This window comes from Garra rufa, chromosome 4 (genome assembly GCF_049309525.1).
Source record: "Garra rufa chromosome 4, GarRuf1.0, whole genome shotgun sequence".
In the NCBI taxonomy this organism is placed as follows: domain Eukaryota; kingdom Metazoa; phylum Chordata; class Actinopteri; order Cypriniformes; family Cyprinidae; genus Garra; species Garra rufa.
In genome coordinates this window covers 42,381,540-42,394,244 of record NC_133364.1, presented here as the reverse complement: position 1 = coordinate 42,394,244, position 12,705 = coordinate 42,381,540, and the positions used below count along the sequence as shown (strand labels likewise).

The following is a 12,705-nucleotide window of genomic DNA, read 5'->3' as shown; positions in this document are numbered from 1 at the left end:
TATACTATTTGACCTGAACTGGAGGCTGACATCACTGAATTCATTCATGAACTGCCTTTAACTGAAAATTGATTGCTTACAATAATGGGTTACTTGCGCACTATTGTGCTGTTTGAATGCTGTGAAGTTGCTTCGACACAATCCGTATTGTTAAAAGTGCTATATAAATAAAGGTGACTTGATATGAACAAATACATAATAACAGGTTTAAAATTCAGCACTCCTTTTGAACATTTTTATTTTAATCATTCATGTAAAATCAACTATTTTAATACAGGCATATGTTAACTACAATTACCATGTGTACATTTGTTAATATAATCAGTTTACTCTTAAAATATAACTAAGCATTTAACAAATGGTAAATCATGAACAATCCTTACCAATATCTTGAAAAAATGTTTTCAAAACAGGTTAGCACTCTCCTGCTAAATGAACATTTACTCTTCTTCTAATTGGCCATAAAATGAGTTGTCAAAGTGCTGATGTGTGCACTTGATGTAGTGGAGTAAAACAGTGTCTGCTGTGTGTTTGTTGGTGTATGTTGAAGGTGTTGGTGTAATTCTTATATAACCCCTGTTTTATTTAATCTTCTCTGGTCGCCTGTATCATTCAGTGTCCAATACTAAATTCTTCTGCTCATCTTTAAGGCACTCAATGGTCTTGCTCCCTTCTCTCTTCATGACCTTCTCACTTCCTCTGGTCTTCTAGTTCAGAACTGCTTTGTGTGGCTAGGTTCTGCTAATCTTCAATGGATGGCGGGTCTTTTTCTGTCACGGCACCCAAACAGGGGAACTCGCTCCCCCTTGGCACTCAGAACGGTTACCTCTTTCCGTGAATTTAAATCAAAGCCTAAAATACACTTGTTCAAACAACACTATCACTAAAAGCATTGTGTATTTGTGTTATATGCAGTTGCATTATTTGTGACTGTATTGGGTGACTGTCCAAAGCCCATTTAATTGTTACTTTGTAATGAGTATTTGTTGTATTGGTGTACCTTGGAAAGCTCCTTGAGCCTGGGAAAGGCATTATATAAATTAAACAATTATTATCATTATTATTAAGTGAACCTCCACTGTGGTTATTTATTTATTTATTTTTCGGCTAAAATGTATGACATGATAAAAGATAACTTTGCAGTGAAAAAATCTATACATTAAAAAAGGAAATGAGAAATAAACAGAGCATTAAGATATTAAGGAGTCTTTATTTTCTAAGTTGACAGACCAAAGCAGCATTTGTTGTCACAGCATAATATAAATCCAAAATCCCTTTCAATATTTCACTCTCATCAAGCAGGGGAAATACATTCAAATGACAATAGGACCTTTAGATCAGATCTGTAACCATTCCAAAGCTGTATTTTATTGCATGCGTTTACTGATGTGATGGCTATAGCAACTTCAAACTTTTACTAATAAAATTCATCCTCATACGACATCTGTCAAATTAACATGTCTTCACACAGATATTATAAGGTTGAGTCTAAATGCATGATTTTTTTTCTTTTTTGCAGATTTGTTGGAGTCACAGTCATTGTTTCTTGTCAAGATCAGTCATTCCCCAGCACCCGCTTCATTCTTTCCAACAGGGTTCCAGTTCATATTCAGCTGCAAAAACACACTTTGAATGATGCTGTCTATGGCTTCGGCAGCAAGGGACGCACATAGCTGACCACATCATTGAAGCAGAACGGCAAATAGCTGGGAACTTCTTCCCCAGGGAAAGCCACAAGCTGGTCACCCTGACGATTGATGTGCTCGTAGAGGACCCAGACACCACCTTTCACTTTGTGGGAGGAAGCGATGTCGCTGAAATCGATTTCTTGAAGATTGGTTTCTTGGTGTAGGGTCACTTTCCTTCCTTGATAGTTGATGTGCTCAAACAACGTGATCTCAGGGTTGTCCAGGTCATCTGTGATCATCCTGAGGGAAGAAAACTTTTCTTTGTCTTCAAGGGTAGCATACTCTCCTTCCTCAAACACCCGCTGCTTTCCAGTGAAATTCTTCCCATAATATGCTACCCATGGTGCGCCGATGACTTTTACGGACGAGATGACGTCATTGAAGCCCTTTTCTTCTAAGTTGTGGACACTGTTCTTGAATTCAGCTGTTCTGCCCCCAAAGCCTTCTTTGCTAAAAACAATGATCTTGCTCATTTTGAATGATGACTGGAGGACAGAGAGGCTGGAGAAGACAAGTGTTTCTGAAGGAGCTTCCAGAGAGAGTGAGTGACTTGGTGCACAGAGTTGCCTTTTAAAGCACAAATACACCAAAATGGGTGTTGACAAAGTTATGAAATATCTCATCCTTTTTCCAGTTAACCAGGAGGAGTCTCTAAAGAATATGAGTTTCTTGTCAATTCTCAATGAAAAACAAATGACACCTTTTTTCCAGGCAATCTACAAAGAAATCTACAATGAAAATTGCGTCAGTATTTCATCACCCAAGATAAAAGCACAGTCATTTACAAGAACGTTGCCATTTAAAAGATTTTAAGGTAATCAATCAATTCAATGTGATTTGATGTTTAAATCCTGTATAAAAGAAGTGCACACATATTTATAAAGTGTACTTATTGTAGAAATAATATACTTTAATGAACACATATTTTCGCAGCGTAAGTACTTTGTATTTGTTATTCATTTCAAATGTATCACATTTTAAAGTTATATTAACTGCAATAAGTCAAACTTCTGAGTGATATTTTAAACATCTTTCTTTGTACTTTCGTAATTGCTTCTAGTGTCTTTATAATATGGTTAAAGTCAATAAACTGACAAACAATTCACGTGAGCTCACATATACTTTAATATCAGTAAACAACACAATTCAGTGTGAATTAAACGTTTTCAGCCACCTTAATGCACATTATGTGTAATTGATTTCAAATATATTACAGTTTAAAATTACTTTTGAGTGATATTTTTAAACCACTTAAGTGGGACTTTAGTATATTATGTAAATGTGCACTTCTGAAAAAGCAATTCATGTGAATTAAAATATTTCAATGTCATTTGCATGTATACTATTCTATAATAATTCAATATTTTTCTATTTATATCTCTAGCAATAAAGATGCAATTTAGTAATTTAAAATTTTGTTTAAAAAAATTCTTAAAGATGAGAAGAAATGGAAAACCCTCTACATTTATTAATATAACAATCTTTAAAACAAATACACAAAAAACCCCTTTGCTGATGCACAAGAAAGAACCCAACACTGTACACAACACTGTTTCAACACTACAAGTCTGAAAAACAATATAAAATAATTTTGTCCTTACATACAAAAAATAAATACTCTCGCCATCACAGAAATCATCATTCTGTATGATGCATTTTCCTCTTTGGGGACCAAATCGGTATTACTATCCTTGTAGAGTCATTTGGTCCCCATAAGATTTAGGATTAACACACACACACACACACACACACACACACACACACATGTTGGGTTTACATGTTTTATGGGGACATTCCATAGGCGTAATGGTTTTCATACTGTACAAACCGTACTTTCTATCACCTTACACCTACCCTACACCTAAACCTAGCCCTCACAGGAGATTGTGCAGACTTTTACTTCATCAAAAAAACTCATTGTGCATGATTTATAAGCCTGTTTCCTCATGGGGACCTGAGAAATGTCCCCACAAGGTCAAAATCTACTGGTATTCCTTGTGGGGACATTTGGTCCCCACAACGTGATGAATACCAGGTACACACACACACACACACACACACACACACACACACACACACACACACACACACACAAATACAACACAAACAAATACAACACAAACAAACAAACAAAAAAAATCAAGAAAAGTAGCATTCCATTTACAACAAATGGGACCTTATTTTAAAACATCACCAAACTGTGTTACTTGTACCCCCGGTTCATAGACAAGGCTTAAGCCCCAGACTAAACTGTAATTCTGAGCTACGGCAGGGTGTAAATAAATTTTGGGCTGCAGCTGTGTCTATTGCTTTCACTCAGCTGAACCATTTATAATGACTGGATATGTTTTATGACAATTTTTTTTTTTTTTTTCCCTAGATTGTTCTAATTCATTGTGCAGTTAGACCAAAGACTCAGTCATGACTCATTCGCTGAACTCATTTTTTACAGTGCAGTATAGCCTAGTTTAAAGGTGCCATAGAATGGAAAACTGAATTTACCTTGGCATAGTTAAATAATAACAGTTCAGTACATGGACATGACATACCATGAGTCTCAAACACCATTGTTTCCTCCTTCTTATATAAATCTAGTGTTTGCAAAAGACCACAGAAAAATAGGTCAATTCCAACATAACAACGACTGTTACGAAACTTTCCCGAGAGCGTTAATAGTTACGCCAACAAAGACCCAACAGTTCCGTCAAGTTATCGTCCAATTTCACTAATTAATGTAGACATTAAAATCATCGCTAAAGCACTAGCTCATAGAATAGAAAAAGTCACACCATCCATAATCCATCCAGACCAAGCTGGTTTCATTAAAAACAGACTCGCATCAAACAACACACGCAGACTTTTTAACTTAATGTATTACTCATCAATTAAAAAAGCAAAAACCATCATAGTCTCCCTCGACGCAGAAAAAGCATTTGATAGAGTCAACTGGAAATTCCTGTTTTCCACATTAGAGAGGTTTGGTTTTGGGGAGTCATTCATCAACTGGATCAAAATTCTGTATACGTCACCTTCAGCCACTGTTATCACCAATGGACTAACATCACGTAGCTTCACACTGCACCGGGGGACTAGACAAGGATGCCCACTCTCCCCTTCACTATTCACCATCTTCATTGAACCACTAGCAGCAGCTATCCGTCAAAATAGTTACATTAAAGGAGTTCAAACATTAAATATACACCATAAAATAAGTCTTTATGCCGATGATATTTTATTATATTTACAAGACCCCCCCTCATCATTACAAGAAACGATTAAACTCATTGATTCATTCTCAAAAATTTCTGAATACTCAATCAATTGGAGCAAATCTGCTATACTTCCATTACACTCTTCCTGCTTAGATGTGACATCCCAGACACCACCGATTCCTCTGTGCACCAATTATATCACATATCTAGGTATTAATGTTTCCCCCAGGCTGTCAGAGTTGTTTGGACTAAACTACACACCATTACTCAAAACAATAGAAGATGATCTTCATCGCTGGATGAATTTACCACTATCTATTATGGGCAGAATATCAGTAATTAAAATGACTGTACTCCCGAAATTAAATTATTTATTCACAATGATTCCAACACAGCCCACCATTACCTGGTTTAAATCACTAGATTCAATAATTACCAAATTTTACTGGAAAAACAAGACCCCAAGAATCAAACTCACTACTTTACAGAAATCAAAAACACAAGGAGGACTGGAAGCACCACATTTTTATCATTACTTTTTGGCCAACCAGCTCCAATACATACATAAATGGATTCACCCTAACCCATCAGAAAACACATGGCTAGATGTTGAACAAACAATTTGTAAGGACATTAACACTTCAGAATTACCCTTCCTTAACCGGACAATCAAAAAACATTACTGTTTTAAAATGCCAACAATAGCTGCAACTCTGACAGCCTGGTGGAAATTTCACCAAATAACAAACTCCACGCTTGCACCATCTAAATTCACCCCGATTTGGAATAACCCAGATTTTATAGTTAACAAGAAGCCACTTAATTTACGCACATGGGCAGAAAAGGGCATAACACAACTTCAGCATATCTTTTTAAATAATAACCTGGCACCATTTTCCCACTTGGTCCAGAAATACGGTATTGGGAGTAATTGTTTCTTGGAATATTCACAAATCAAATCATCAATTCAATCAAAAATTGACATTCGTACAACTAATCTAGACCTTTCACCTCCAATCTCAGAACTAATTAATATATCTTCCTTAAAAAAACTACTCTCCAAATTATACAGGTTAATATCAAAATCAGACAACACATTGAGCCTACCAAACGCAAAATGGGAATCAGACTTATCCATTACTCCCGATGCCGCTTTCTGGACACAAATCTGCAAAAATATCTACTTCATGACAAAAAATGCCAACCTGCAACTTATACAGTATAAAGTACTTCATAGATTTCATCTAACTGGACGCAAACTATTCAAAATGGGTTTTACTTCAGAAATATGCACTCATTGTACACAAAACACTCCAGACACCTATTTTCACGCCATTTGGCATTGCACCTCAGTTAAAACATTTTGGGAAAACATAACTGGCTCACTATCAAATCTTCTGGGATGTCACGTCCCACTGTCTCCCTCCCTCTGTTTACTAGGCGACATATCACTAACCAACTTAAATAATACAAACACTCAGTTGCTCTTAGTGGCCCTAACTATCGCCAAGAAAACTATCCTCATGAACTGGAAATCAAGGAATACTATACATATTGCATCTTGGAAAAACTTACTAATAGAGTACATGTCCATGGATAACCAGTTCACTTCAATCACAAAAAATACATCAGAATTACACTCCTCTTGGTTATCACTTGTAAACTTCCAACAATCATGAACCCACTCACCACTTTTTGTCTGAAACAACCATCAAAATTACAACCCTCTTGGTTAAATCTCATAAACAAGCTGACCCTCTTTGTCTGAAGCCACCCTCAACCATACAACTTCATCAATATCTAGAAGAAAAGAAAAATAAATAAATAAATAATAATTGAGGGGGTAAAGAGGGTTAAGAGGAGGTAGCAACATTGTTGTAATATCACACCTAATTAAGTATTTAAGTTTATTTAAATTATTAACATTATACACTATCATTATCATTATTAATATAAGTATAATTTTTTTTTTCTCTTATTCAAGCTCGCTCTCTCTTTTCTTCAACTCTCTTCCTAACACCACATTTACCCCCCCCCCCCCCTTTTTTTTTATTTTGTATTTGTTTATTAATTTTTATTAATTTTTTTTCTCCTCTGTTTTCTCCTTTTCTGCCTCTGGGCCCCAGTTGGCTGTGACATCTGTGACCCTGTTCTATGTGGCTCGGATTGGCTGCAGGTGGGTGCATTGGGAGGCCGGGGTCCTTTTACCTTCAGATTACCCTGAGTTTATTGCCACTGATTAGCACTACATGTCTGGCTTTTTAATGCTTTATACATTAGTTGACATACACATACATATACATCATGAAGAAAAAAAAAAAAAAAAAAAAATTACACATAGGGTAAGTGTGACTGCACAGGGATAGTCCCACGCTGCACGTCACACTTTTCTTTTAATGCATCTCACATTAGTTGAACATTCATCTATCACAAATAAAAAGGGTTAAATATTAAAAAATAAAAGTACAAACAAATAGGGTAAGCTGGACATGTGTGCGTGGTGGCCCGGGGGTGGGAGTTAGGGCCCTGTGCCTCCACGGCACCTCTACTAGATGGCCGTCCGGGTGAGGTGAGCAGGGGATTAACTGGGCAGCTGTGTAATAACTCAATAGTGTTTTTTTTTTTTTTCTTTTTTTTTTTTAGTGTATGTATATGTGTGTATGTATATATATATGTATATATGTATGTATGTATATATATATATGTGTATATGTGTGTGTGTGTGTGTGTATGTATGTATGTGTGTGTATGTATGTATATATATATGTATGTATGTATGTATATATATATATATTTATAATAATAAGGAATACCTTATTTTATTTTATAGATATTCTATTTATATATCCTATATATTACTAAATTACTATATTAATAGAATTGCCCTCTTCTTGATCCTCAAACCTCCCCTCATTCTTGATTAAAGTAGTTCATTTAAAATGTTATTATTATTATTATTATCAATACTATTATTATTAATATTATTATTACTGCCATTTATCATCTTCCTCACCCTGACCCCTGAGTACCATTCACACCCTCCATCCTCCAATTTTTGTTAATACTACTATCATCATTTTTATTATTTTTTATTATTATTATGTCTGTGGTACTTATCTACATGTTCCCTTGTGTTCCAACCTCGACACAGTTATAATTACCACTTACACGCACACTCACATGCACACAAAAATCATGTTTACAGTCATGTATGTTTTGTTGGCCTTTGATGTATCACCTGTAAATAGTATATTTGTTGGCAATAAAAAAAAAAAAAAAAAACATGAAAATATTTTCAGAAGAAAAAAAAAGAAAATAAATAAAGATTAAAATAATGCAAAAAAAAAAAAAAAAAATAGTTACGCCTCCAACATTTGCATCGCCCAATCATCACTAACGTCAGTACATCAGTAAAACAAGGCGAGTCACTCAAGGGACACGGTTAGCTTAATGCTAGCGCTAGCCTGTTACATTGCAATACATAGGATTTCACTTACCACATAAACAGAGAAATAACTGCGCTGATGATGGTGAATGATTTACAGATCTTGAGAATCACTCACGAGCAGCTCTTGTGTGGTAAGCACTTGTGTCTCTGCATTAAAACGTTACACAGAGCACATGCATCACAGTAATCAGACTAAAATATCCGCGATTCAAAACGGCAGATTCAACAAACCGCATATTAAAAGCGGCTAGAGCTCCTAATTATATATATATATATATTTTTTATCCATGTGCCAGCTATTGACGAGCAGCTCTGAAACAGCCAATCAGAGCAGAGCTCATTAATATTCATGATGCTTCCAAATAAGGCAAAAACAGAGCATTTGATTCTAGGGACAAATCCTAGGGTTGTAAATGGACCTGTAAAACCATTTCTGGAGATTTTTTGCCCTTTCCTATGCCATATACCTTCTATGTAGATATCAGAGAACAATTTAAAATATTCTCTCAATGCATTCTATGGCACCTTTAAATAAAATCAAATGTATTTGAATGCAAAAGAATTTTGTTTCGATTTATTAAACTTTCACTTGCAATTAATGCAATTACATGTGTTTTTAGGTAAATTTAAGTGATTTAGAACAACAATTGACAGTATTCCTCAACAGATGTAAAGTACAGTACAGTACATAAATCTCCCGACATTACCAAACAACTTAAGGCTTTAATCCACTGTGCTGCAGTATTACAGGTTCACCAGCCCTAGTCGATCTTTGCAGTCTGAACTGAACAGTTTGAAAGACACGTTTCAGCACATGTGCATTTGATGTGAAACAAGTCATTTCTCTCTGGCTTTCTGTCTGTTTGATACTGTATTCTCTCTGTGTTGTCACACATATGCCTGCTTATGAGTCATTCTAAATAATTAGAAATATGACGATTATAGTTTCTCTCAATAACAAATTATTTGTTCGCTGTTTTTCTATTTATGTCTATCTGTGGCCTTCCACAAGGCTCTTTTTAGCTCCTTCTCTCTTCCCTGGACAGTTTTTCTGTCTTTAGATCTCCACATGTGCGTAACCTTGGTGTCCTCATTGAGCAGCATTTAAAATTTGATAAACATATCTCTGCTGTTATCGGATCTAGCTTTTATCAGCTTCAACTACTGTCTAAAATGAAACACTTTCTCACTCCCAAAAACTTTAGCTGACAAAAACAGCTTTATGCTGTTGAAGCATTTGTTACGTCTCGTCTAGATTACTGCAATTCTTTATATTGCGTCGTATCTAAGTCTCAAATTGCTCGTCAATAGCTTGTCCAAAATGCAAAGGCGAGACTTCATCATAAATGCCATAAACATAAACACATCACTCCGATTCTGAAAGCTCAATGGCTTCAATGCAAACTTATGGTTTGTTTGTTTGCTTATTTCAAGAGTGTTGTGCAGTAGATAAAATGGCTTGTCTTGTGAGGATCTTTCTATGGATAATTCTTTGTTAAACGTGATGAAATATCAGGTGTTGAAATCTGTTCATATGTTCAAGAATGTGTTACACAACAGTTCTCTTTTTGACGGTTTCTAACTTGTTCCACTGAGTCGGTGTTTATGAATAATTATAAAAAAGATTTCTTAGGAAAAATGTCGGGAGATTTATGTACTGTACTGTACTTTACATCTGTATAGGAATACTGTCAATTGTTGTTCTAAATCACTTAAATTTACATAAACACATGTAATTGCATTAATTGCAAGCGAAAGTTTAATAAATCGAAACAAAATTCTTTTGCATTCAAATACATTTGATTTTATTTAAACTAGGCCATACTGCACTGTAAAAAATGATTGACTTTTTGTTTGGCGAATGAGTCATGACTGAGTCTTTGGTCTAACTGCACAATGAATTAGAACAACTTGAACAGAAATGGAAAGCTTGAAATAACCTTTAACCACGCACAAAGTATCTCTTTTGTTTAATGCATCTTGTAATATTTCATGTATGCAATCAATAGTATAACTGTAAATGTTATTACTGTAATATTACTGGTATTGTAGCTTTGATCTTTGATCCAGTACTGAACAGGTGATGCTAGAAGTTTTTTAAAGAATTGTTGGCCAGTCAGCTCACGCGTATCACACATTACAAGCTAAAAGTGCCATTTAAGTCACATGGATCTATTTGCTTTGAATCTTTTCCATTTGCAAGTAATATATTTCCACCTGTGCATTTACAGATCCCCCTTTAATCATCATATATTTTACAGGTAACAAACCACAGAACGCGGGAAGAAAAAATTAAAGGTACCTTTCTTCATTTTCATGGATTTTGGGATATTTATATTTGGGTAATTGACAAAGTTATGTTTTATTCCCTGTAAAGTAGGAATAAAAATTAAATCTATTTTAAAATCCCAGTGTCAGGAATTCTGGCGTTTGTAGGAAATCTGAAAGAACATCTCCCAGTATTCTACTACGATGTTGCCCTGATGATTGACGTGATTAATCTCTCAAAAGTTTACATACACCTCACAGAATAAACCACTTCATCAGAGAAGAAATTGCTACTTTTTTTACGATTCTACACCTCTACCCTTCTTATTGCTTATATTATGAACATTTTGTAGATACGGCAGGGTGTATATAAACTTTGGACTGCAGCTGTGTCTATTGCTTCACTCAGCTGAACCATTTATAATGACTGGATATGTTTTATGACAATTGTTTGTTTGTTTTTTCTTTCCTCAAGAAAGACTTTCCTGCCTCTTTGGAACATTTCTGTTCACGCATACTGTGGAGATACTGTAGCAGCTTTATGACATTTGACGTTTACTGCTGATGGAGAGCTTTTGGGACATTGACAAACAGCACTTCCCAGCAAGTTCTTTTGCAGTCATTATTATTATTAACTTTATTTAGTCAAACTTGCATTCACTAATGCTGGAGTAAGGTTTTAGAAGAAACCTTTCGTTTGGGTTTAATGTTTGTGGTAGTAAAGCTTTGATCATTTTTGGCCTGGTTTCACAGACAGGGCTTAGACTAAGCCAGGATTATGCCATGGTTCAATTAGGACATCTAGCAAAATGTGATACATTTGAAATGAATAACAAATACAAAGTACTTACGCTGCGAAAATATGTGTTCATTAAAGTATATTATTTCTACAATAAGTACACTTTATAAATATGTGTGCACTTCTTTTATACAGGATTTAAACATCAAATCACATTGAATTGATTGATTACCTTAAAATCTTTTAAATGGCAACGTTCTTGTAAATGACTGTGCTTTTATCTTGGGTGATGAAATACTGACGCAATTTTCATTGTAGATTTCTTTGTAGATTGCCTGGAAAAAAGGTCTCATTTGTTTTTCATTGAGAATTGACAAGAAACTCATATTCTTTAGAGACTCCTCCTGGTTAACTGGAAAAAGGATGAGATATTTCATAACTTTGTCAACACCCATTTTGGTGTATTTGTGCTTTAAAAGGCAACTCTGTGCACCAAGTCACTCACTCTCTCTGGAAGCTCCTTCAGAAACACTTGTCTTCTCCAGCCTCTCTGTCCTCCAGTCATCATTCAAAATGAGCAAGATCATTGTTTTTAGCAAAGAAGGCTTTGGGGGCAGAACAGCTGAATTCAAGAACAGTGTCCACAACTTAGAAGAAAAGGGCTTCAATGACGTCATCTCGTCCGTAAAAGTCATCGGCGCACCATGGGTAGCATATTATGGGAAGAATTTCACTGGAAAGCAGCGGGTGTTTGAGGAAGGAGAGTATGCTACCCTTGAAGACAAAGAAAAGTTTTCTTCCCTCAGGATGATCACAGATGACCTGGACAACCCTGAGATCACGTTGTTTGAGCACATCAACTATCAAGGAAGGAAAGTGACCCTACACCAAGAAACCAATCTTCAAGAAATCGATTTCAGCGACATCGCTTCCTCCCACAAAGTGAAAGGTGGTGTCTGGGTCCTCTACGAGCACATCAATCGTCAGGGTGACCAGCTTGTGGCTTTCCCTGGGGAAGAAGTTCCCAGCTATTTGCCGTTCTGCTTCAATGATGTGGTCAGCTATGTGCGTCCCTTGCTGCCGAAGCCATAGACAGCATCATTCAAAGTGTGTTTTTGCAGCTGAATATGAACTGGAACCCTGTTGGAAAGAATGAAGCGGGTGCTGGGGAATGACTGATCTTGACAAGAAACAATGACTGTGACTCCAACAAATCTGCAAAAAAGAAAAAAAATCATGCATTTAGACTCAACCTTATAATATCTGTGTGAAGACATGTTAATTTGACAGATGTCGTATGAGGATGAATTTTATTAGTAAAAGTTTGAAGTTGCTATAGCCATCACATCA

The 12,705-nt window shown here is 35.7% G+C and overlaps 2 protein-coding genes across 2 annotated transcripts; one reads left to right on the top strand and one right to left on the bottom strand.

Moving 5' to 3' along the window:
* Nucleotides 1–1,642: 1,642 nt before the first annotated feature.
* Nucleotides 1,643–2,161, bottom strand: LOC141332955 (epidermal differentiation-specific protein-like). Its single transcript, XM_073837912.1, has one exon. It carries the CDS (start codon nt 2,159–2,161, stop codon nt 1,643–1,645), a length of 519 nt encoding a protein of 172 aa, XP_073694013.1.
* A 9,767-nt stretch (nt 2,162–11,928) lies between these two features.
* Nucleotides 11,929–12,447, top strand: LOC141332954 (epidermal differentiation-specific protein-like). The gene has a single exon (XM_073837910.1). The coding sequence runs from the start codon at nt 11,929–11,931 to the stop codon at nt 12,445–12,447; it is 519 nt and encodes a 172-aa protein (XP_073694011.1).
* Nucleotides 12,448–12,705: the final 258 nt, after the last annotated feature.

Bases quoted from the DNA above. Each gene is read 5' to 3' on its own strand.
- LOC141332955 (XM_073837912.1), bottom strand. From the start codon at position 2,161: ATGAGCAAGATCATTGTTTTTAGCAAAGAAGGCTTTGGGGGCAGAACA.
- LOC141332954 (XM_073837910.1), top strand. From the start codon at position 11,929: ATGAGCAAGATCATTGTTTTTAGCAAAGAAGGCTTTGGGGGCAGAACA.